We start from the raw sequence: 24,328 nt of genomic DNA on the forward strand, positions 1-24,328 counted from the left end.
CCCCAGAAAAAACATCAATTAGATCCCCGATCCAGAAAGAGGAAATAGAATGAGATAAGAGCTAAAGGTCGATGTAGGTAACTGGACCGTATGATGAAAAGAGACGAGCATAGAGAGTGACAGAGAGTGGAAACCACCATCTTCACCCCTTGCTCAGCCTGGTGTCTCCGCTGGCTAGCAGCTGCTGCTATCCACTGCTTGTGAATAAACTATAATCGTAGACGAAATGAAGTATCATCAGCCATGCTCCGGCTGGAGAAGTAAAAGCGAGTAAAGCAAACGCCTGGCCATGGATCCCCAAACCCTTCAAACATGAAAATATGGAAAATATCAACCCCAAACGCCCGCTTCCATTACCTGAGCGGGGATTCTGTTCTGGTGCCTGTTTGTCCTGCTTTCCCCAAACGCCTTCGAATAGAGAATAACCAAAAAAAGAAAAAGAAAAAAAAGGAAATAAAGAGGTCTGCTGGACCTCGGGCAATAGTACTGGGATCGTCCAAATCAATGTCCAGCCGTGAGGCTTCCAGTGTTATGTAAGGGGTTTCCTTTTGTTTATCGTATCGTAACTGATGAGTGCTGCAATTGTTGTTTGAGACCGAGTTCTCCTTCAGTGGGGCTGAGCTCACGACGACGTCTGCGAGAGGGGACTGCGAGGCGTGACGTCGCCGCTTCGTCGACGGGTTAGTGGCTGCGTCTTGCTGTTCGCCTCGGCAATCATGTGCTGCTTCTTGCGGACCATGGATAGTCGGCCAGTAATCATGGAAATCACTTGGGTCACGTTAGCCATTGCTCCGAAAGGGAAATCGGGTGATGAAGACTTACTCTTCCGAATATGAGCTTCCTCGTCGCTCTCAAGGTCGCTGCAGCTCTCCCTGGTCCTCGAAAGGCCTGCGTCGTCGCCGCTGTCCAACACGGCCTCGAGCATGCGAATAGCGGTGATGTATGAAATCTCACAGCCCTGCAGGTTCTCATTCGTCACCTCGTCAATGGCCGCAGCACGACTCATCTCGAGGGCCCGATCGTACATGAGCTTTTCCGCCGTGATTCCAGGTGTGAGATATACCTGGTCCATTCCCGCTCCTGCGGCGGACAGGTTCGACTCCATGCCTTGGTTTGACGGATGGCTCGGGTGGTCCTCTGGAAGCACCTTCTGGGCTTCAATGAGCTTGAGGCGTACAATCTCGGATTTCTCCAGGACCTCGTTGAAACGCTGCCGAACCCATTGGACCACCGCATTGATGCGCTGGACTATGGATTCCGAGACAACAGCCGAGAGGCCGGAGGAGACGTCTCCTCTGCTCTTCTTGGACCACCAGATGCTGGCAATGTCCATGGCCCGTGCCAGTAGGGAAAGCGACTTGACATAGAGGACCAAGGCCTCTTCAGAGAGGGCCACAACGGCCTCGGCTGTCAGGCCGTCGTCGTCCACAGACAGTTGGTCGGCCCCAACGCCGCCGAGCCCGTGGTCTGTGGATGGCGCCATGGGGACAAGCTGCTTATACTTGACCTCGGCGAATCCGTAGACACAGTCGCTTCGGGTGGCAAAGTCTTCAATGGCCTGCGCGGAGCGGGCGTCTTCGTCCTCCGACGCGATGCTCTTGCCGTCTCCAAGTAGGCCGGCCGAGGTCGGCGGCGTCGGATAGGCCGGGTACGGAAGGTAGGTTGGCGGAGATTGCCCCTTGGTGCGGATGGGCACCCTGACGCCAAAGAGACGGAGACTGGCATCTTGAATGGCCTTGGTGATGGCGCTCGAAGCCGATCCGGGGCTCGCAGACAGCGCCTTCTCGTACGATGAGCGGCGGTCTGGGGCGGCTCGGCCCTGCGCCACAAGCTGCGTCCGCGACGTGGGAGCGGCGACGGCTCCCGTCGTCGAGGTCGGGGCGCCCTGCTGCGAAAAGTGCCGAGCCAGCGGCTTCGACCTCAGTGACGTGGGACTCTGCGATGCCAGCTTCTCGTTCGCGGCCAGCTCATCTGCCAGCGCGTTGACCTCGACGTGCCTCCTCTCGACAACCACGTAGTCTCTCTCGAACATGACATCTTGGGCGGCCTTTTCCTCTTCCTCGGTGAGAGCCTTGCCGCTTGGCACTCGAGCCTTGCGCATGTCCTGGCTCAGAGACGAAGGTGGCGAGGTGTTTTGAAGAGATGTCTTGGACACTCGTGGATGATTGGGCATAGAGATGGCATGAGACACTGTTGGGCGCTGAATGCCCAGGCCAGCTCCAGCCTCCCGGGGTGAGTTTGGCCGCCGGTGATACTCGCCAGACGGCGGCCGATGTCGACCCTCGCTGGGGCTCTCTGTCAATGGCGATGACCGAGGCAGCACTTCCCGAGACGACCTGGTGGGCGGGGCTTCGAAGGTCCCGTTTCGCAGGGAGCCAACGCGCGGTGACGGGGCGGCAACTTCTCCTTGAGGGATTGTCTTCAGCTCGCGCTTAGCGGGCCTTGGGACGTCGTCCTCCACCAGACCTGGGATCTCGTTGACGACGATGGGGTGGGAAAAGAAGTCTTCAAACGGCAGCCTCTCCGTGGGGTTCCTTCTGAGCAGGCTTCTTACGAGGGATTTCATTTCGGGCGTAATGGGGATGTCTCTAGGGAACTTGATGACGTCTTCGGCAGCTTCTATCTTCCTCAGCAGTTCGACATGGTTTCTCGCGCGGAAGGGGGGCCTTCCAGAAATCATTTCATACAGGACAGTCCCGACGGACCACAGGTCGGCCTTGGCATCGTACCGCTCGTAACGGAGGATCTCCGGGGCCATGTACAAGGGTGAACCGCAGAGGGTGTCGGCGAGAGACGTCGCGGGCAGAACACGGGCGAATCCGAAATCAGCAAGCTTGAGCATCGGCAGGGAGGCGATGCCGGACATTGGTATCAACGAGTCCTGGCTGGCCTCCATGATGGGGAGGTTTCGCTGTTCCCTAAATGCCTGCGAGGGCAGCAGCAGCAGGTTCTGCGGCTTGACATCGCGGTGGACGTAGTTTTTGCTCCGTAGGAACTCCAGGGCACTCGCCAGCTGCTTGAGGAAATGCCGGATGACGACTTCGTGCAGGCCAGCGTCAGGGGTGCTGGGGTACTTGCGGGCCATGTCGTGGGTGGCGGGATGGGTAATGAGCTTGTCACGTTTCTTGATGAAGAGGGACAGGTCACCGAGCTCGCAGTATTCCATGACGAGGTTAATGTGCGTGGCGGATTCGAGACAGTCATGGAGGGCGACGATGTGCGGATGTCGAAGGGTCTTGAGAATCTGGATTTCGCCATATAGGTTTTCTTTCAGCTTCTTGTTCAGGCGATCTAGTTCGACGGATTTGATGGCCACGGCAGCTCGCGTGTCCTGGTGAATGCGAAGCATGGTTAGCGTACACTTTGCCACAAGAGGGAGAACAGTTGAGAGGAGGTTATTGAGGCGCGGCGACAAGCGCGGCATGGAGGGTGAGCCGCTAGAGGAAACGGTTGAAGAAGAGCAGCTTGACGCATCGCGAGGGTACACCGTTGACGGCGGCGGAGAGCAAACTGGTTGGTGAAACCACAGCGGCTAGGGAAAGGGTATCGCACCTTTTGCCAGCCCATATACACCTGGGCAAAGCTGCCTTTGCCAATCTCTTTGTCGATGACAAACTGGCCTACGTTCCGTCCACCCGACCGCCGGGAGCCGAGGGAGGAACTGTCCTGTCGGCTCGCCATGACTTCCTGTATAACGTTGTCGGTGGCAGGAAGAGGAGCGAGGTCGGTCACAGCCCGGGGGCTCACAAGGTTCGAGGGTGTTTGCCGTCGAGAGAGGTTGTCATGTACACTCGGATGAACGAAGCTTTGTACGGGCAGGTCGATTGGCGAAGAAGGAATAGAAGGGCGTGATGAGGCGAGACGCGACGAGACAGGGCTATATGACGAACGGGCTAAGGGAGATGAAACGAGATGGGAAGTCGGTGTAGCAGTAATCGAAGGCCCAGAAGGGAAAGTCGATGACTAGGTTGAGGCAGGCGGCAGGTATCCGATAGGGTGAAGATGATGTAGTATATACGATCGATGAGAGTTGCTGGGGGTCGATGGTGACAGACGTTAGCAACGAAGCAGACGCACGGCGTCGATAGGAGGGTTGAAGGAGGAAGACGGCGAAAGACGAGACAAGGAGGAAATGGGAAAAAAAGGAAAGAAAGAAGATGGAAGCAGCAAAACAAAGAAGAGTCAAAAGGCCAGGGGAGTGTCGGAGAGAGACCGCGAGCCGAGTCAGACGAGCGCCGGCGTGCAGGAGGATCCTGTGGTCGGGTTGGGGATCGGAAGGGATAGCTGCTGCAAGCTGGGGGTGACAAGGATGAGGGAGGGCGTGACTAACACTGTCGACTCGAGAAGAGAGGACGGCCTCGGTACTTGGTACGAGTACGGCACGAAGTCGTCGCAACCTTGTCGCTTCTCCAAAACCCAAGGAAGCCCAGCGCTTGTGAACTTGCAAGAAGCCTGTGCTCGAGGGTGGGAATCAGACGAGACGAGATGCACCTGGATGGATACCTTGACGGCGCGCTGTCGCCTAGCTGCAGCTGTAAGGTAAGGTAGCCACAGACTGCAGGACGACGATTCGAAAGATGACTCGGAGCGGCAGCGCAGGCAGAGCAGAGCGTTGCCCACCCTGATGGACGCCTGGGTTTGCGGGGCGTTTGCGTGGGAGGCTTTCAAGAGGCTGCAGCGCAGTGATGCAGATGGAGAACGAGGGCCGGGGTCCGTTATTGGCTCGAGAGCTACCTGGTGGTTTACCTATCGCCTCCTGCAGCAGAGGTACAAGGAGCGAGATAAGGCACGGCGGCCCCAGACTGAGACCGAGATAGCACGGTGTGTGTACCGACGCCACAGGGCCCGGCTAGACAAAGGCGGGCTGGACGGGGTTTGGGCCGTTGTCCTGAGGGGCGAAAAGCGCCAGACTTGACAGGACGGCTTCTGAGGACGCACAAGCTGTGATCGATCCGAGGATCCCAGATCGGGGGTGGTCAGATGATGAGACGGTAGGGCGGAGAAGACGACGAGGAGGAGTCGTCGAGAAGAAGCTTTGGAAGCGGCAAGAAGGCGGAAGGGCGGCGAAGAAAAAGACTAAGCAGAGTAAGATTATGAATAAAGCCGAAATAAGAAGAAAAGAAGGATAAGAAAGAAGAGAGAGGAGTGGACGGGAGGTCGGAGGGAGGTAGTAGAAGACTGGCGATGGCGAGAGGATGGAAGTGGATGGCGCAGCTGCAGTGGACTGTAGGCACGAAGTAGACGAGACGAGACGAGACAAAGAGAACTGCACTGGACCGGTGCTGGATGACCGCTGAAGGGGGCTCGTGATGTCGCTGTAGAGCGACCTGGGCGCCTCAGCCACAGCGGCGTGACAGCACAGGTACCGAGAACCTGCGACCTCTGGCAGCCACGCGCCAGAGCGCATCAGCGCAGGGAGCGATGCCGCAATCTGCCGCAGCCTGCTCGTACCGGTACCTCGGCGAAGCGATGCAACTGATAGCGCTGCACTTGACCTCAGCCCAATCGCGGCAGAGTGACGCTGGACAGCTGCGTTCTGGGCGCTAAGCCAGCGGGTCCCCCACGTCAAGCGACTTCCCGTCAACTGCCATGGTGTTCTCGCTGGCGAGTTCACGCTGATGGCGCTCGTACCTGTACCTGTACGTGTGAGCGGTGCTGGGCCGGAGGACGGAGCTTGTAGCGGGTACAAAGTACAGTGCAAGTACATCCCTAACAGGCTTCCCCGCGGAACGCACGCGTAATTGGAGCCCATGTCACATGGCCTGGTACCTGCAGGACACCCGGGTGGCACTTGGCCAGGGAGCGGTGATCGAGGCCAGAAGCGGTTACGAGTGATTGTGCTGAGCGGCGTTCGAGAAGAGGAATCATCATCATGATGTACTCCATACAAGCGCCAGTTTGCACTTATGAATGGCGTCGCCTTTCGAACATTGCTTGACGGGATGTTAGTACCGTTGAAGTTAGCATGTCAGTGTATCTGCCGCTTCTGCACGTACGGATACGCGGGAACTGCTCGCAAAAACGAAGAAGCCAATTGTCGTGGACTGGCCGCGCGATAAGGATCCCGTCAGTGCAGGCGAGAAGGGGGTGCTGCAGCGCATGCCTACCTTACGTACGAGGACTTTGCTCAGGCTCGATATCTGGGCCGGATGCTATTGATGGACATTGATGAAGGGGTCGGAGCGCCAAGTAAACGGAGTACTCCGGGCTGCTGACATCCCATGCGATGCGATAGTAGTCTATGCAGCGCGGCAAGACGAGACAAGGGCCATGAATCTGCACACCTTGAGATAAGAAGACGGAAGCACGATAGTACCACTACCACCAGCCAGCCAGCCAGCCAGGAGCGATAGCGGCCACCAGCATACATACAATAGTGACAGAAACGCGCTCATTGATCATTGCTCATTTGCTCATGGGCAAATTGGCGTCAGACCGACTCTCGCCGGATGCAAGGACAGCGTTCCCTCTGCCCCCTTTCCCTACCCTTTTCCGCCCTTATCGCGCCTTTCTGGGGTCCCGCAGTCTGCATCTCTCTCTCGCGTCCCGTCAGATTGCACTGTAGTACTTGTACACTCGACGCGCTGATCCCAGACTACGGAGCCCAAAGAACCTTGAACAATAAAGGCGCGCCTAGCTCAGGACTGGGCTGTCCGGGGTCGGCGGCGGGCAAGGGATCGGGCTGGCGTGCATTTGGCAGAGACTCGCATCATTGCGCTACGTCCAAGTCCCGTCCGGGACTTGCGGCCTGGCCTGGTGGCGTCGAGCATGACATGACATGACTGCCCAGACGGATTGTCAAGATTCCATGCTAGAAGCAACGGGTCGGGATTGCCTAGAGGGTCGAGGTCGAAGGCGAATCCAATGCTTTGTCAAACATTGACCGAGAATGGCGTGCTTACAGCTGCATCTGCGTCTGCTGCTACTACTACTACACATCCGTGCGAGTTGGTGCAGAGATTCTGGTTGAGCAGCGTATATCCGAGGTAACGAGGAGTGCTTGTTGCCGTGGTGAGGACAAGTATCAGGGACAAAAGGACACAAACCTACTCCGCGTGCAGAGCCCAACATGGAGACCAGCCCGTCTTTGATGCACCGGTTTGTCTGCTCTCGAAGACCAAGTGAACTACTGACGCCGTCAAACGAGTCCCCCGTACCGATGCACTCTTAACAGAAGCGACACACCTCCACGGAGAACGAACCGCCATCGAAGCTAGCACGGAGACTAATACTGTACGAGATTAGCATCATTCTGTCGCAGCAAGGACAAAGAATCGCCAAACCCGGGGAACCTTTGGCAACTCTGGCTGTCTGGATAATAGATGGAAGAAACTGATGAATGAATGAGATGCCCCGTCATGTTGATCAGCGTCGACGAACTGCAACCCCATCGCAACCAGAGCCCACCAGCCTAGCTTTTGCCGTTTCTTGAGAGTCCACTCGCGAGACATGAAGCTGGAGGGGGACCCTGAAACCTACTCTTTTCTTTCGCTGCTGTCATTCATGTCACGTAGGACTTATTTTAGGGCCCATTGGATTGACGTTTCGTGACCTGAACAAGCCTGTGAGAGAGTCACGACGACCAACATGGAGCTAGTAGTATGTACTAGACTACCTACCTTATAGACTAGTCGTAGTACATAGAGTAAAACCGATGTCTCGTGCCTTTACCAAGGGGAGGGCACTGCCTCCTTTCTGTTCTTCTAGAGCACGGCTGCCTCCAACATGAAATTTCCTTTTGCATCATGCAGCTGGAAGGACTTGAGGAGAAGCGCTACTCGTTGACTGTGCAGTATGTACTCGTACAGGCGGCAAGAGTGCATGCAAGGGCCGTTTCCGGCGGCTACTTCAAGGAGGCGGCGCCATGAAACGAAGCATCCATGACGGTGCAGCACCTGGGGTTCAAATCGCGATACCGAGTACGAGAGACGACTGGCCCAGTTGGGGCTTCAAGGTTCATTACGTACGTACTATCAAGCGCTTCGCAGGGGAAAGCACCTGAACGCTCCAGAGTCAACCGGCCACCGCCCGAAAAGCGGGCGATTCTGCCGGACGAATGTTTCCGATAAGGCCCGGGCTGGCCTCGATTAGGCTCACCGCACTCGTTGTTGCGTCTTGTGTACATCATTCATGCTTCACCTGCTCAACCTTGTCCATGGATCCAGCTTCTAGCCTGTGCTTCCCCGCATTGTCCTTGTTCCTTTTCCGTTCTGCGGAGTATTACTTGTACTGATTCTTTGTTTTGCCTTGGCTCTGGCTTTTGCTCTCTCTTTGGATGGATGATTCCCGTCGATTCAAAGCCAACCGTTTTGCTTGCTGGGGTGGATCGAAACACCAACGGCTGCCAGGCAATCTGAGACATACTGCAAGGGAACCCTGCCTGCCTATCGTCCAATCAAGCTGGCCAGCCTCACTTGTCATATCCACGATGCCATCGTCCGCTCTTTGTGAGACATGAGCCATCACTAAGTACTTGTATAAGTACTGCTCGTATGTGATCTGTCTCGCGGGAGAGGTGAAGAGCGCCCCGTCAAAGTCCAGCTACGAAATCTGATCAACTCCACCTCCCCCCCCGCTCTCTGTGAACAAACGCCGTGTGCTGTCCTTGTGCTTCATTCAACAGGTACTTTGATGCACCTCTCTTCGTCGAGGTGCGATGCGACTAGCTTGATTCGACTTCAGAAAGCGGCTACCCTGGTCCGTTCAAGCAAGACATGGCCCATCTCGTGGATGGCTGGCGTCCACAACTGAGGCCCGACTTGCAGTGCTGCTATTCACGGGATCTGAAGTAATTAATCGTCCAACAAACTCTCGACCAACAAAAGATTAATGCAGCTTGCCCTCGGTATCTAATAATACTACCTACCTAGTAGTACACCAAAGCCATGTACTTCAACACACAAAGGGCAGCGCCTCGAGTGCAAGATGACCTGAGCATCAATGGACGACGCAACTCCAGACACCCCAGCCGGCCAGGGGTCTGAGTATGTACCAGACTCCAGCAGCAAACAAGAACTCAATGCCCTTCGTTTCACGCCCAAAACGGCGGGTGTCACGAATACGGGGTGTTTTCTCTCTTGTACTTCGTACTTCGTACTTTGTACGCGAGGGGGACTCTGGTCGCACTCAGATGGGGTATTTTTAGCAGCGGCGGAACTTATTCCAGGCGCAGGAACCGTTGTTTGGTCTCATGGGCAATGTCCGGCATCATATGGCACCGAATCCTGGCCTTGTGCTTGATCCTGCCTTCTGTTGCTTGTCTCGGTCAACGCTGACGGCCTTTGACATCACCGGCACCAGGTCCCATGGCCAGTGATTGCATGCTGCGATGATGCGCAGAGCGGGAGAAGGACAAGGGCGACGAGAGAAGCTCTTCAGCAATGGCCAGCTTCCTCAACACTGAGTCTGATATCACATCTCCCTTCAGACCATATCACATCAAGCATTGCCTCAACACCTGACAACGTCTGTCAAGTGAGTGAACTCGCGCCTCCTCCCTGCTACTGCATCTCGCTGCCAACTTACAACGTGCTTGTCGTGATTTGAAGCGGCTCTAGGCGGCACTGGGGCTTCAGTGCAATTCGGTCTTGTGTCGCACATGCTGTGTCTGTGTCCCATGCGGCTGATTGACTGGCTTGACTTACACCGATGCGGCGCTCCCTGACAGAAGAGAGGGGGAGCCGATCGTCGTTGAGGAGCAGCTGAGCGCCAATTAGCCCAAATGGTTCAGAAATCAAAGACATGGGCCTGTTCCCTGTTTGACGGGCTGGCACGGAGCAAGTAGCCACGAAGCATGGAATAGCGACGAGGCTGTTCGGTTGACTTGACTTGACTTGACGATGCCTTCCGGAACGGCAAGATTCATGACAAGTCGGTCAACACAGCACAGCACAGCACAGCTCGCCCTGCATAAACCGCCGTCTCGATCGATGCACGGCTTCAGCTAGATGAGCCAGTCGGCGCACACCACGGAGCAACCCCCGGACAACCCTCTGCTCAGCATCCTATCACGAAAGACCACGTCCGAAAGGCATGTTTCCAGGCCATGTATCGTACATGTTCCGTGCTTGCCCATCGACGTCCGTGGCGAAACCCCAAAGGCCGCTACGCCGCCGCCGCAGCATGACGTCGATAGGAGAGCACAAGATCTGCATCCTCTGTGCTGCAACGGCAGTTTGTCAGGGTTGTTCCCCCTCACGTTGGGAATCCCATCGTGTTCCGCCCCCCTGGCATCTGGAAAACGAGTGGCCAGGACGATGATGGGCTATCTGGGCTTTGCCGCATTGGGAGTCATCTTTTGGTCTTTCGGATTCCCCTACCTTCAAATTCTCATGCAGGCCTTACAACCTAGTGGCATTCCGCACTATTCCAGTGTAAGTGTAAGTACAAATGCGATGCGACCACAACGTTGAGCCTCATCACCACCGCCTCTCAACAACCGCGCTGCATCTCCCTCCGCGGGCGAACAAAACCCTCGATGACAAGGCGTCAACGCGACAAAAGACGGCCACCTCGATCCAATAGGAACGCCGAATTGGAACATCAACTACCCCAAGCGAGCAAAGCATCGCACACAGATGGAGATGGGGGCAGCGTTGTGTTACCTCGCACGACTCCATAATCTAGGCATCCGTCCGCCAACAGAGCCACGGCCATGAACCTATCACAGTAATCCGCTTGGCTTCTTCACCGACCACACATGCAACCACGTACCACCAGACAGATTTGGTTCATTTCGAGCCGTCGCTTCATCAAATTCGAGCAACGCAGGACCTGAGAAATGTCACCCTCCTGGCCCTTCTAGGCAAGGACAAGGTATTACTACTCCCCTTAACCCCCGTGTAAGTTGAAAAGTCCTGCATATCTAGCACACAACACCATCATCACGCCGACATCCATCCATCGCACACCTCAAACTCGAACTCAACTGCTACCCAACTTACAGACCTGCATACTGTACTTTTCCACCCCCCCGCTTTCAATAACCTCCCTCTTCCCACTCTCTCTCACTCATACATCGTGAATCATCTGCATATAAAAGTATGAAGCGGGTGGCCATCCGAGATCTCTCCTCTAGGCACCGAACCCTCCCCTTCTATTAAATACGCATCCTATTGATTACGAGGATTGCCGTCGTCTTGATTTGCTCAGCTTATCGCTTCCCCCCCCCCCCCCCCCCGACTCTCTGTTGTGCTATACCTGTCACGTTACTCAACTGCTCTCTTTATCAATCACTGCAGGGCGAAAAACAATCAGATATCAAACTGTCGATTCACACCCCATAGTACCCAAACGCCCTTACAGCCCTTACATACCCATAGGTAGTTGTTATACATACTAGTACTATGTCGAAAGTTGTTATACATACTAGTACTATGTCGAAAGTGCATACATACCTACCTACCGACCTAGTACATCTCATCTCCATCACAACATCCCAGCCAAACTCGAACCAGCACCACTACATGTAAACCCACAAACAGAGCTCTTAGACAGAAGTGGCCTGCCTGCCCCCCTCCCCCTCTTTTCCCCTCCCCCCTTTGAAACCTCCCAAAAAGCTCGGCCATTACCTACTCTGGCAAAAAAAGAGACGTGACACGACATTGCTGCTTCTGCCTGTGCCCGTGCCCCCTTTGCTTCTGCCTCTGCCTCTGCACCTTGCAACCACGCCAGACCACAACAAATGCAAAAGAGGGCGCGGAAAATGGCAGCAGTTTCTTGGGATGTTGCCGTCTGAGCCGGCTCCAGCCAGTAGTAGTAGTCGAAGGTGATATCCAAGGATATGTGCATACACCTTGCGGTGTTGCAAACGGATAAACACCCCCGGTTCCATGCAGTTGACCGTTCTCTTGGACAGGTAGGAGATAATACCTACTTGGCAACAGTTAAGCAGGTCGTCAAGTATGCGTGATAAGAAGGTCATACATGCATTCACACAGTAGATCTGCCCAGTGTTTCCCGACTTCACCTCGACATTCATCGTCTTCTGCCTCTAAAACAAAAGATTGGCCAGGTTACACTACCTACACCATTTTGCGCCGCGGACGTCAGCCGTCCGACCTGACCAACAGGTCAAGGAAATTCATTTCCAGCACCAAAACAGAGTAACAGGAAGGTTACAAGAAAAAAGGGAGACAAAGTCCCATGCATAATCCAAAAATAAAAAACACGCTCCCGTTCCTATGCTGCTTCATGACCGGTCCTGGCTATCCCTTGGGTATCTTATATGTTTGACGTGGTAAATCAAAAAGGAAATTCGTCGTCTCTCTTTCCGCGTGGGTCGCCCTCATAATTCCCGGAGCTCGCGCTCACGAGGCAGCTGCGTCTACTTCTCGTAGGACGGTACGCCGTCACAACCCCCCCTCGCCCCCTTTTCTTTTCACACTGCCGAGGGGAAAGCTGTCAACGCTCTAGTGGTCCTTGGCCTGGGGGGCGGTGGGGAGCTCCTTCAGGGCCTCGGCGATGATGTTGAGCCCCTTCTTGAGCTCCTCCTCCGTGATGACCAGAGGAGGCGCGAATCGGATGATGTCTCCGTGGGTTGGCTTGGCCTACAGGAAAGTCAGTTAGAAAAGTGACTACGGCGAAAGAGGGGTAACGAAGCAGGTGACAAGGCAGACAAGGCAGCCGTAGGGACTAAAGCAGACGCAAAGGATGCCTGATAGGCAGACATGGGACTTACCAAAAGGCCCTTGCTCTTCAGCAAAAGGCAGAGATCCCACGCGGTTCGGCCAGAAGCAGCGGCCTCGTCGATGACGACGGCATTCAACAGACCCTTGCCGCGGACCGTCTTGATAATGGGCGACTTGAGAGCGGCCACGCCGTCACGGAAGATGCGACCCAGGCGCTCGGCATTGGCAGTCATGTTCTCCTCCTCGAGAACCTCCAGAGCCCGAATGGACACGGCACAGCCCAGGGGGTTGCCGCCGTAGGTCGAACCGTGGGTGCCAGGTTCAACAACCAGCATAATCTCCTTGCTGCTGAGGACGGCACTGACGGGATACATGCCTCCGGAGATGGCCTTGCCGAGAGTGACAATATCGGGCTTGATGCCGGCCCAGTCGGAGCAGAGCATACGGCCGGTTCGGCCAATGCCGGTCTGGATCTCGTCACAGATGAGGAGGACGTTATGCTTCTTGCAGAGAGCGTGGACCTTGGGCAGGTAGTCGTCGTCGGGAACAACAACACCGGCCTCACCCTGGATGGGCTCGACGATGAAGGCGGCGGTGTCCTTTCCGTGGGCCTCCAAAACCTCCTCCAGGTCGGCCACGTTGTTGTAACGAATAGGCTTGCCCGTAGAGGGGGAAGAGGCGCCAATGTTGGGGACATACGGGCCGTAGTTGTCCTTGGACTCGGGATCGGTGGACAGGGTAATGGCTGTCATCTGAAGACTAATGTTAGTACAGGCTTCTAACAACGGCTCCTCGACACTGATCAACTTACAGTCCGGCCGTGGAAGTTCTCGGCGACGCAAAAGACCAACGCCTTGCCCTGCTCAACGCCCTTGACCTTGTATGCCCACTTGCGGGCAACCTTGATGGCCGTCTCGGTGGCCTCGGCACCGGTGTTCATGGGCAGCACCATGTCGTAGCCAAAGACGCTGCGGATCTTCTCGGCCCACTTGGGGAAAACATCGTTGTAGAAGGCTCGCGAGCTCAGAGTCAGGCGGGAAGCCTGGTCGACAAGAGCCTTGACGAGCTCGGGGTGGCAGTGGCCCTGGTTGACGGCGCTGTACGCAGACAGGAAGTCGAGGTAATGGCGGCCCTCGGGATCCCAGACATTGACTCCCTGGGCCTTGGCGAAGACGACGGGAAGAGGGTGGTAGTTGTGGGCGGCGTACTCGTTCTCGGCGGCGATGGCGGCCTCGGTGGAAGCGGCGTGGAAGCGGGAGGTTGCGGCGCCGTTGCCGGCAGTCGATTCGCTAGCGTGGGGAGCCATGGTGAAGAGTGAGCAGGATTGATTGTTGCAGTTGGGAGAGAAGATGACGGTGTAGTGGTTGAGGGCGTTGGGGGTGAAGAGGTCTAGGTTTGCTGCATTAGTTTGACGTCGGCCAACAAAAAGGTGAGACGATAAGCCGATACAGGAGGGGGAGGGGCAGCGATAGCGATGGACGTACCAGGAGAGGTTCACTCGGGAGAAGAGGCGAAGCAGAAGAAGAAAAGTCAAGACAAGTTCTCGTGCTTCGACACGTATAATATCCAAGTTGAAGATGTAGAACTCCAAAGCCTCAGGAATGCAGAGTTCGGCGGCAGAAGCACCTGACGTCGACCCGGGGGCAAGCCAGGGCAGTTATAGACGACCGTCAGCCAGTGAAGAGGCAATCCATGTGTCAAGCATAGGGCCCAGATCCAGGCATTGGAGACGAAGATACGCCGCCGCTATACCCCTAAGTGCAAGTGGGAGTAGAATCTGGTGGAGAAGCTGGGCCTTCCCTGCCGGCCAGGCCAAAGCCAACGCCGTGGCGCTCCGGCCATGGCCGCCCCTCTGCTGCCGGTCTGCTGCGGCGAGGCTGCCGCAGGGATGGCGGACGGGCGGCTGGCCTCGGCATTTGGGTGGCTGGACCCCTACTTGGTAACCCAGCGGATGGAGAGGGAGGGTCTCGCGATGGGCTATTTAGTGTGTGCGGATTCTGGAGCTCGTGGCCGAGGATCCGATGCCGCTGGAAGGAGATGTTGAAGAAAGTCCTGCGCAGTCTGAAGAGGACACCGGGCAGAGAGAGGTACCTGGGGACGGTGCTGGTGTTCATGTCGACATCCATCAACTGACTACCCCGTCTGTGCTGAATTCTCGCATCGCTCGATGAATATATCGCAGCGTTATTGCACGCAACCCCACCGTTCGGCCACGGGCCCAAGTTGCTGCAACATCGGATCTGGTGCTGCGATGCAAAGGTGGGGGGAGCGTGTCGTGAGTCGGAGAGCCCTGCAATGGGGCGAGCCAATGGCGACGCCGGCATTACGTATCGGGTTTGCGTGTATTGTTGACGATGGATGCCGCGATGGAAGTGTTGGCGGATGATGTAATGCGAGGCTGGGGAGAGGATCGAGGCTGGTGGTGTTGGTTTGAAGGATGAAGAAGCCGACGATGTGAATGCTGATGCTGATGTTGACGATCTGAGGTCATACCGCTGCATGTGGAGAGATAAGAGACGTGTGCAGTCGGCGAGTTGAAACGGGCTTGGCGATGCTACCTTAAGTCGTCCTTGTGTCAGGGTGCATCATAGCATCGCCAAGAACCATCCCACAACTCATATTACATGCTGTTCACGATGAAAGAGGAGACAGAATCATCGACATCCGACCTCTTCTCTCCAAAGAATCCATTCAATCCATTACGCAGCACATCTCCCCGACACTCACGCCAGAACACCTCACCTACTGCCGCCATCCATGCTGCGCCGCTCCCTGCCTGTAAATCCGTCCCGCCAGGCCCTCCAGCCCCCCCAACAACCCCCCCCCCCAAGCGTCCGCCCCGAGCACTAAACCAACCACTAACACGACCCGGAATCAATCAATGGGCACATTCAATGATCCGGCCACATGCAGCCCAGCCAATTGAACACATGCACACACCTGCACCTCAGTGAAGCCATCACCACACCATGGCCGGCCACAGACGCGCCCCCTCGGCCTCGCTCAAGGGCAAGCCGCGTCTCTCGCCCGTGCCGCTGCGCGACATCTTCATCATCCGCCTCGTCAATGCCTTGTGCCTGGCCACCTTCTTCCAGCCCGACGAGTTCTTCCAGGCGTTGGAGCCAGCGTGGCGCCTCGCCTTTGGGGCGGACAGCGGCGCGTGGCTGACGTGGGTGAGTTTGATATAAGAACAACGTATACCTGCTTCTTACAGCATCAATCAATGGAAGCTACACTTGGCTGAATCGACGTGATCAAGATGGGCACAGAAACACCACTAACATTCATCATCATCCAGGAATGGCATCACCAGCTCAGGTCCTCCCTCCATCCCCTCCTCTTCTCTGCCGCCTACACCATCGCAGACCGTCTGTCCGCCGTCCTCCCGCCAGGATCCGCCGTCCGCTCTGCCATTGTCATTGCTGCTCCCCGCGTCCTGCAGGCCCTGATTGCTGCCCTGGGAGACTGGTACACATGGCATCTTGCGGTCCAAGTCTACGAGTCCGATAGAAACGCCTCCTTTTTCGCTGTAAGTGCTGCTGCCATTTCATGCCCCCTTTTTGAGTCGCTCACTCACTCACCCACTCACTCACTCATCATTCCCATCACAGCTCTTCATGCAACTACTCAATCCCTGGCAATGGTACTGCTCCACCAGGACCTTCTCCAACTCCCTCGAGACGACTCTCACCGTCATGGCCCTCAGCTACTGGCCCTGGCAGCTCCTCGGCGTCGCCCCCTATTCCATCAAGGAAAACGCCGCGCCCTTCAACGTCCTGCGCGGCAAGCTCTGGCGCCTGCGCGCGTCCCTCTGCCTCGCCGCCCTGGCCGTCGTCCTGCGCCCTACCAACGTCCTCATCTGGCTCACCATCGTCTTCCTTGCCCTGACTAGAATCTCGCTGCAAGGCAACTCCCCACTGAGCCTTTCCACCGTCCTCGTGCTCTTCAGAGAGGCTATTCTGTGCGGCTCCCTGGTGGTGGGCCTCTCCATCCTCGCCGATCGGCTCTACTTTGGCTTCTGGACGTTTCCGCCGTACAACTGGCTCAACTTCAACATCTCCAAGTCCCTGGCCGTCTTTTACGGCCGCAACCCCTGGCACTACTACATCCTCCAGGGCATCCCTCTGCTGTGCACCACCAGCCTTCCCTTTGTCATCCCCGCGCTCTTCAATCCTACGTCCAAGACGCCTTCCCAGGCCAACATCCTCCGAACGCTCTCTTGCACCGTCCTCGCCACCGTCGTCGCCCTCTCTCTCATCTCCCACAAGGAGGTCCGCTTCATCTACCCTCTTCTCCCCGTGCTGAGCGTCCTCGCCGCCCCCCGCGCCGCCTCCTTCTTCACCACCGTCCCCAAGACGAGCCCCCCGCCGTCCATCTCCTCCGCAGCCCAGATCTCCGCGCCGCCTCAACCTCCCCCCTCCTCCTCCTCAGGAACCAAATCCCCCACCGTCCGCCGCGCTCGCCTCCGCAACAAGCCCCTCCTCCTCACGGCCCTAGGCATCAACGTCCTCCTCGCCGGCTACCTCTCCTTCCTCCACCAACCCGCCCCCCTGTTCCTCCGCAAGCAGTACGAGCGCATCCACCCCTCCGCCGTCCGCCTCGCCCACGAAACCCACTACCGCTCCTCCCCCTCCCCCCTCAACGCCACCACGACAACCGCAGAAGACCGCGACGCCCTCTTCGCCCTCTTCCTCATGCCCTGCCACTCCACCCCCTGGCGCTCCCACCTCGTCTACCCAGGCCTCTCCGCCTACGCCCTCACCTGCGAGCCCCCGCTGCACACCCAGCCAGGCACCCCCGAGCGCGACCTCTACCGCGACGAGGCGGATCGCTTCTACGACGCGCCCGTGCCCTTTCTGCGGGGCGAGCTCTTCGCGCCGGGATCCCCCGCCGCCGTGCCCGTCCCGCGGTACATTGTCGGCTTCGAGGGCGTCGAGCCCTGGCTGCGCGAGTTCCTGGAGACGACGCCCGAGGGGCAGGGACTGGGCGTCAAGGAGCTGAGGCGCGTGTGGGCGGGCTTCAACGGCTTCTTCAACGAGGATTGGAGGAGGGCTGGGTATATGATGGTTTGGGACACGGGGGTGTATGCGGAGGAGTCTGGTTGAAGAGGGGCGTCATATCAATTTGTTTGTTTTCGAACTCAATCTGCAGATCTTTGTCAAGAGTTCCTGAAAAAAAGGAAGAAAGGGAAGATAAGAGAGAGTGGAAGAGAATGTAGCGTGCAGTTGATTCCATGCATATAATGCAAATAGATACCTTAGACCAAACATATGTAGCATCATTCTGAAGCCTACCACACTATCCCAAATAGTAAAGATATATCTGATATCCTTTTCAGCTTTATTTGATTTATCGATACCTCGGAAACTGTCAGTAGGTAATCAATCAACCATACCTACTTTTTCTATTTTACCTCTGACACGCGCACACCAACACAGCACGAAAAAAAGAATCACCGCCGCGGTCTCTCATGTCTCAACAACGACCTTATGCCTTTCGCGTTTCTACATGACTTCTTTCGCATACATACATGGATACATACAACAATGTTTTTTTTCCGATTTGACCTCCAAAACAGAAAATGAGAATCCCCTCTTCATCCATTTCCGCAATCTTTCGTCTCTCCATCGAGTAGATACCAACAAGGTGGGAGGGAATATGGTGAAACGGTATGAAACAACATTTGAGTACATCATGACAAAGGAGATTCGTTACTTCTAGAGAACAACGGAAGAAGAATAAGTTAAAAAAAAAAGCCGGGGAGAAAGAAGAGAAGGAGCCAAAATGAGAAACAAAGGCAATCCCGTCAACTCCACGTAATCGTAAACGCATCTTGTCTGCCTAAAGGCATCCCGATCAAAAGCCCTCAAGCTTATTTCTCCTCCTGCTCCTTGGTCTGTAAATCAGAGGGCAGCGGCGGTTCCACGGCGGGTGCCGCTGCAGATGGAGGCACGTCTCGAGACATGTCTTTGCTGGCATTGTTTGTCGGGCCAGCGTTCTGAGCGAGAGGTTCTGCCGGAGCCTTCTCCGTATCACTGATGATTCTGTGAATCGTCATGCCTTGGGCAGCTTCTCTCTGAGCTGCATCATTCGGGGTGAATGCCTTGTACGACTCTGGCCGGACAACTCCCTTGCCTTTCAGGTCCCCCTGGGCTGGCTTTGCGTGGTAGAAGCTCTCCTCCTCCCGGTTGAGATCCAGGCTCTTGCCTCGCGATGCCAGTACACCCGGGTTCAATGGCAGGTGTTGGTCGGAAGGTGGTGGAGATTTGGTACGCTTCTGTTCGGCAGTTTCTTTGGCCTCTCGGTATTTGTGCTTTATCCAGCCGATAGGGCCTTTGCCGTCGTCCTTATCATCCTTGGAGCTGTCCTGCGTGTATGGGCGTTCACTGCCGCTTCCCAGATGCTCTGAGCTCTCGCCGGTAAAACTCTTCCGGGGTTTAGCAATGGCGCTTCCAATCGAGGTGGTACTAATATCTGCATGGTGGTTCGAACCAATGTTTGACTGCGGCGGTGACGCCCTGGGGCTGGCCGGTCCGTTCGCAAAGTCCTCCTTCTTCGGTCTCGACAGCCGCCACCGGCTCTTCTTTTCCTTATCGGCGGCCTCGACGATTGATGGCAAGGGAGCCTCTTGAGCAACCTGTTCAAAGTCCGATCCGTCATTGAAAGATGAACCGACCGAAGCGGGGGGAGACCTCTTTCCCCGCGGGACATCCTCAGCTCGCAGGTTGTGCTCGTGATAGTGAGAAATGGAGTGGTTGTGGAACTCGCCGTGGTTCGGATGAATCGCAGGGGTCGAGTACTGGTGATGCAGATCCGGCTGCTTCTGAGTCTCGACAGATGGTGCCGAAGCAAAAGGCGCTGGTTGAGGCGCTGGCTGGGGCGCTGCATAAGGTGCTGATTGAGGCATGGTAGTTGAACGGAACTGAGGCTGTGCGATGGGCTGTGCAAAAACAGGAGCTGGTTCCAGAGGGTTCCCGGCCTCTGTACCAGGTGAGGCAGAATGCCCAAGCGACGTAACGGAGCTTTGCGCGCTAATGTTCATGCTGCCCGGTATCCGCTTCTTCTTGAGCTTGTTTGGCTGCCTTTTTTCGCTGCTGTCATGGTTGGGCGACCGTTGAAAGATTTGTTCCAGCTTGGGTAGGGTCTGATGATGATGGTGGTGGTGGTGCTTTGAGGGCGTCGAGTGTTCGTGTGGGACGTCAAGGAGTCTCTCCTGGCTCCTGCCAGGTGACAGCAACCGATCCGGGGAGAGGTGCATTGATTCGAAAGTCGTATGCGATGCGTTTGGCGTCGAGCTCCTCTGGGGCGTCTCCAACTTGGTCTCTGGCAGGGGGTGAGCCGGAGTCAAGGGTTCTAGAGCCGGCGAGTGCGGCGCGCGGCCAGGGTTCTCGGCTTTCTTGAATTTCCCCCCGACCAGAGCCGGAGACTTCTTGGACGGCACGGTGTTGCTTCTAGCTAGCCCACCACCAGTGGGCGTTGCCGCCAGGGCCGGGCTATTGGGGGTGGCAGCACCCTCGACCCTGGAATGTCTCGAGGAGACGGATCGGTTTCGTCGAATCATGCCCTCCCTCCGAACGCTCTCAGCGCCAGCACTGGCATTAGAAGCTGTTCTCCCCAAGCCCGAACTGTGCTCCGCGTTAGGCGTCCGCGGCACGTTGGAGGGTCCGGCGGCCACCTGCTGCATGGTTGTCTCATCTGCCTCTGTTCCTTGCATTCCGATTAGGAAGTGGTCCTGGTTCTCTATGAGGAAGATGATTACGCATTGGTTGAGCCGGTACTCTTCAGGTGCCATAGCGTGCGCAGGGTGGGACAGCATGCCGGGCTGGAAGATGGCCGCCAAGTTCTGGGAGGTCATGCGATTCTCGTCCGACTTGGCGGCGAAGACGGCCAGCAGGTCCAGAATGTAAAGAAGCAACTGCTTGTTTAGTGGGGGCAACTCTGTGATTACCTGTTGATATTTGGCAATGGCAGCCGCCTCATCAAAGTTCTCAACGAACTGGGGGCCGTCTGTATCACCAACGGCCTGCTTTGTAGCCCCTCGGAGGGGGTCGCGGAACTTTTCGTACAGGTCGAGCGGCACAACAGGCTCGGGCAGGTCGTTGAGATATCTTCGAAGCACCGTCGCAGCATCGTGGACAGTATATCCCTCCCAGCTGAGCCCCTTGCCATACCGATCAGGCGAATCGAATATCGTCTTAAGTTCCTTTATGCGTTTCTCGGAGCCGTTAAGACGGAAGATGCCTTCGACGCTGGTAGCTGGTATGATTGTCAGTGGCGATTCCCAACTTCATGGCGCTGATACTGCGCTTCCATCTGCCCTACCCTTTTCCTTCAAGAAGACACCGCATTTGGCCACAACGATGGGCACATAGCCGTAGATGTAGCTTTTCCCGTTCTCGTCTACAAGAGAGATGGCAACATTCGCATATGTTATACTTTGTCGGAGAGGAACGCCAAATATGCCTGGGCCACGGTTCTCTAAAACGCCATTGGGTTAGTTGACAATGTTAAGACGGGGAGCAAAGGAACAGAATCTTTGTCCGCACTCCTCCTCTTCCTCTTCCGCATCATTCTTCTTCTCCTGTTTGAACGGGCAGCTAGGGGAAAATGCGGAGTGGACGGTAAAGGGAGCAAACAAAGGAAGAGGGGGCGGATGGTTTGCATCGCTTGATACGACTCCGTAGCTGAGGCTCCCCAGCGAGTGTACGGTTTGCGACCCATGTCCCCAGCATCAGCAGGCATATGCGGCGCACAAAGGAACCGAGCAAATTGAAATCGATACCAAATGGTGATTTGAATAGCGACCAAAGGGTCCTGAGCGAGGCAAGGCGTCTGCGGATGAAAGGACAAGGACCGGTGGGAGGGGAGGTGGTGAGGGTTGAGGCTGAAGCTAAGGTTGAGAGCGTACCCTGGGCTGACGAGTCCTGGTGCTTGGTGGGCAGCTTGAAGCTCTTCCACCACGTTCTGAGATCGCGTCGGTTCGGCGGCGACGCTGGCGTGATTGGCACTGGCGGCTGCGAAGGCGGGCTGCCCTGATGCGCATTCGGATTGCTGGACGCCATGGCAGACGCACAGGCGACGGACGACGACGCGGGCGCAGGGCGGCCAGAATCAGAGCTTCAGCGGGCGGTGCGTTCTCGACGGGGCTCCAAGCTGTCCAGACAAAGGCGGATTGCGCAGATGGGCGATTCGGCTCCCGAAGGACAGCAAGCGAGGGGCGGCAAAAGCGAATGCAGAGGCCGCCAAAAGAGCTGGCAGCGCAGTGTCGACGATCTTTCTAGGTTTCGCGCAATCGGAGGCGGGAGAGGGTGAGGGCGAGATCGAGGCCGGGGAATGGCGTCGTCCAGCAGCTTGTCTCCCAGATGCAATTTTCCTAGTCTCGTCTCGTCTCGTCTCGTCTCTGGGCCTCGCAGTTAGACGCCTCGCCGAGCAGGACAAGGAGCAGGTGCAGGTGCAGGGAGCGGGCGGGCTGCAGAGCGGGCGATCGAAGGGTGAACTAGCGGCCAGGTGGCTCGAGAGGATAGAGACATGAGGGAGGCGATTCAGTCAGAAAAAAAGAGAGAAAAGGGCTGGCGCAGGCAAAAGAGAGAGGAGAAGAGAGGGCGGGAGACAAGAGAGAGCCGATCGCGAGAGATGCAGAGGTGAGGGTCAAGATACGGGGAGGAAGGAGGTGCCACGGCGTTTGGTCAAAGGCCGGCGTGTGCAGTGCAAGTGCAGCGCAGTTCAGGTGCAGGTGGTGTTTGGTCGCACCTGCCGCTGGGCTGTCTGAGACTTTGGCGGGCGGGCACAGGCACAGGCAAGGCCAGGTACAAGTACAGCTACCTACAGCGCGGCACCGACTTGAAGGTACCAGTCCGTCGTGTTACGTGCCGCTCCAGGGCCACTGGTTCGTGGAGATGGCTGAAGAGGGGCTCCCTCGCGGTACCGGTACCCTCCCGGGGCTGCAGGCTGCTGGTGTGGCGCGGGCGTCAGAAGCTGGAGCGAGGATTCCCAGCGTGGTTCCAGTGGGCTTCAGTGGATGGCAGTGGGTTCAGCGTGCAGGCGGCCACTGGCAGGGACGGCAGGCTGGGTAAAACACACAGGGGTCGTGGTGCAGGTGCAGGTGCAGGTGCTGGTACAGGTACCGGCACGGCTAGGTACACATTCGATACTTCAGTTTTGCTGTCCTCGCACGGGACAGCTGCTGGACGGATGAGCTGCGACGAGGGACGAGCACTTCATGTTTGTACAGCGCAAGGCTGGAGACAATCCAGAGTGGTTGATCTCGGCCTTTTCTCCCTCTACTGCCTACTCCTGCACAATGACAACTGCATTTTGTTCCAATACTCCAACAGCCGTATTCATATACAGTACATGCCACATACTTACATGCCAAAACAACCAGGGGAAAGAAAACGAGGCGGTGCACGGCCTCAGAGGAGGGGAAGCCAAGAGGCACGGCGAATGACGTTGGAGCAAGGCGGCCACCATGTTCGAACTTCTGGATGATCGGCGCCTGGATCTTCTAGACGGCTTGGGGCCCAGAGCCAGAACCACCGCGCCAGGAGCTGCACGACCAAGGTCACGATCCCTGCCGGGAGGGAAGGTCTTGCGTCAAATCCAGCGACAAGCTCTGCAGCTATTCGCAGAGAGGAGGGGGAGGAGGCGAGCGAGAGACGGAAGGACGCCTGACTGGAGTGGCGGATCCTTTTTCTCTTTTTTCCTCTCAGCTGAAAAAGGGCCCCCCTCGTGACGGCGTGCTGTGCTGAAGAAACGGGTTTGGAGGAGGGCTAGTCGGCAGCAATTACTCGTACATTATCAGCCTTTGCAGTCAAGGTCAAGCGAGCGAGATGACATGTAGGACTGCAAGACCATGGATCTCGTACTTGTACAACTGCCAGACTGGGCATGTACACGATGATTTGTAGTGGTACCCAGTTGCATCTCACTTCGTATGCTGAGCGAACAGCAGCCAGCCATGCTTGCGATACGGCAAGGGTTCGAATGAATCAAGACTCTGTCACCGTCTCTTTTTTTAGCATTGCCTTGCTCCCATCCATCCTGAGAGGCTGCCCTACAGACATCTCTTGTCCCAATTAACTTTCCGCCCGCATATACGCGGCAATCAAGACCGGCCGAGTTAGCACCGTCAACGGCATGGTCTTGTTCATCTAGCAGGTCCTGTAGCTCGTCGACGGAGCTTTGCTCTCGTATTGTTTGTTTACTTTGCCGGGGCGCCAACAGAACGCATCATCGAAGCCAAAGGAAGCAAGTAAGTTCGCAATCGAGGAGAAACCAGGGCCGTTGTGGCTTGGACAAGGCTCAAAAACAAGGGGAAGGGGGAGGAGGAGGGGGACGCCAGGCTGACCATCAGCACGAAAAGATGGCACAAGGTACGAAGAAAGGGACTAAGTTTGTGATCAAGGTTACGGGGGATGCTACTCCAGGCTGTTGCTAGTAGGACTTATGGGGATGCCTACTCCAGGCTGCTAGTACTAGCAGAACTGGGGTTATCGCGTTCTTGAAGCTTTTGTTCGTCTTCTTTCTCCCGGAACCTACCTTATCTAGACCTAAGCAGAAACAAGTGGTAAGCCGGGCTTGCGGTTATGCCTCGAGTTGCGCCCTGACCCAAGATCAGGGGGGGGGGGGGGGTTGGAAGGGGATCGCAAAGTACGAGATACGAGCATAGCCACGCTTGCGCCCGGGTTCTTTTGAGGACT

General features: G+C 56.5%; 5 protein-coding genes across 5 annotated transcripts; 2 read left to right on the plus strand and 3 right to left on the minus strand.

Moving 5' to 3' along the window:
- Nucleotides 1–622: 622 nt before the first annotated feature.
- Nucleotides 623–3,681, minus strand: BBK36DRAFT_1114089 (kinase-like protein; the record flags this gene model as incomplete). The annotated part of the gene is made up of 3 exons (XM_024889984.1): nucleotides 623–768; nucleotides 823–3,331; nucleotides 3,553–3,681. 3 exons carry the CDS (start codon nucleotides 3,679–3,681, stop codon nucleotides 623–625), a joined length of 2,784 nt encoding a protein of 927 aa, XP_024751169.1.
- Nucleotides 3,682–4,485: 804 nt separating this feature from the next.
- Nucleotides 4,486–5,547, plus strand: BBK36DRAFT_1139374 (hypothetical protein; the record flags this gene model as incomplete). The annotated part of the gene is made up of 4 exons (XM_024893308.1): nucleotides 4,486–4,534; nucleotides 4,578–4,821; nucleotides 4,919–5,085; nucleotides 5,390–5,547. The coding sequence occupies 4 exons, from the start codon at nucleotides 4,486–4,488 to the stop codon at nucleotides 5,545–5,547; spliced, it is 618 nt and encodes a 205-aa protein (XP_024751170.1).
- A 6,863-nt stretch (nucleotides 5,548–12,410) lies between these two features.
- Nucleotides 12,411–13,935, minus strand: BBK36DRAFT_1194001 (ornithine aminotransferase; the record flags this gene model as incomplete). Its single annotated transcript, XM_024896835.1, has 3 exons — nucleotides 12,411–12,548; nucleotides 12,680–13,381; nucleotides 13,441–13,935. The coding sequence occupies 3 exons, from the start codon at nucleotides 13,933–13,935 to the stop codon at nucleotides 12,411–12,413; spliced, it is 1,335 nt and encodes a 444-aa protein (XP_024751171.1).
- A 1,663-nt stretch (nucleotides 13,936–15,598) lies between these two features.
- Nucleotides 15,599–17,734, plus strand: BBK36DRAFT_1139376 (glycosyltransferase family 22 protein; the record flags this gene model as incomplete). The annotated part of the gene is made up of 3 exons (XM_024893309.1): nucleotides 15,599–15,802; nucleotides 15,928–16,158; nucleotides 16,241–17,734. The coding sequence occupies 3 exons, from the start codon at nucleotides 15,599–15,601 to the stop codon at nucleotides 17,732–17,734; spliced, it is 1,929 nt and encodes a 642-aa protein (XP_024751172.1).
- A 767-nt stretch (nucleotides 17,735–18,501) lies between these two features.
- BBK36DRAFT_1157536 (RhoGAP protein) lies at nucleotides 18,502–21,691 on the minus strand (the record flags this gene model as incomplete). Its single annotated transcript, XM_024894020.1, has 3 exons — nucleotides 18,502–20,885; nucleotides 20,952–21,107; nucleotides 21,538–21,691. 3 exons carry the CDS (start codon nucleotides 21,689–21,691, stop codon nucleotides 18,502–18,504), a joined length of 2,694 nt encoding a protein of 897 aa, XP_024751173.1.
- Nucleotides 21,692–24,328: the final 2,637 nt, after the last annotated feature.

This window comes from Trichoderma citrinoviride, assembly GCF_003025115.1.
Source record: "Trichoderma citrinoviride strain TUCIM 6016 unplaced genomic scaffold BBK36scaffold_4, whole genome shotgun sequence".
NCBI classification, from domain to species: Eukaryota; Fungi; Ascomycota; class Sordariomycetes; order Hypocreales; family Hypocreaceae; genus Trichoderma; species Trichoderma citrinoviride.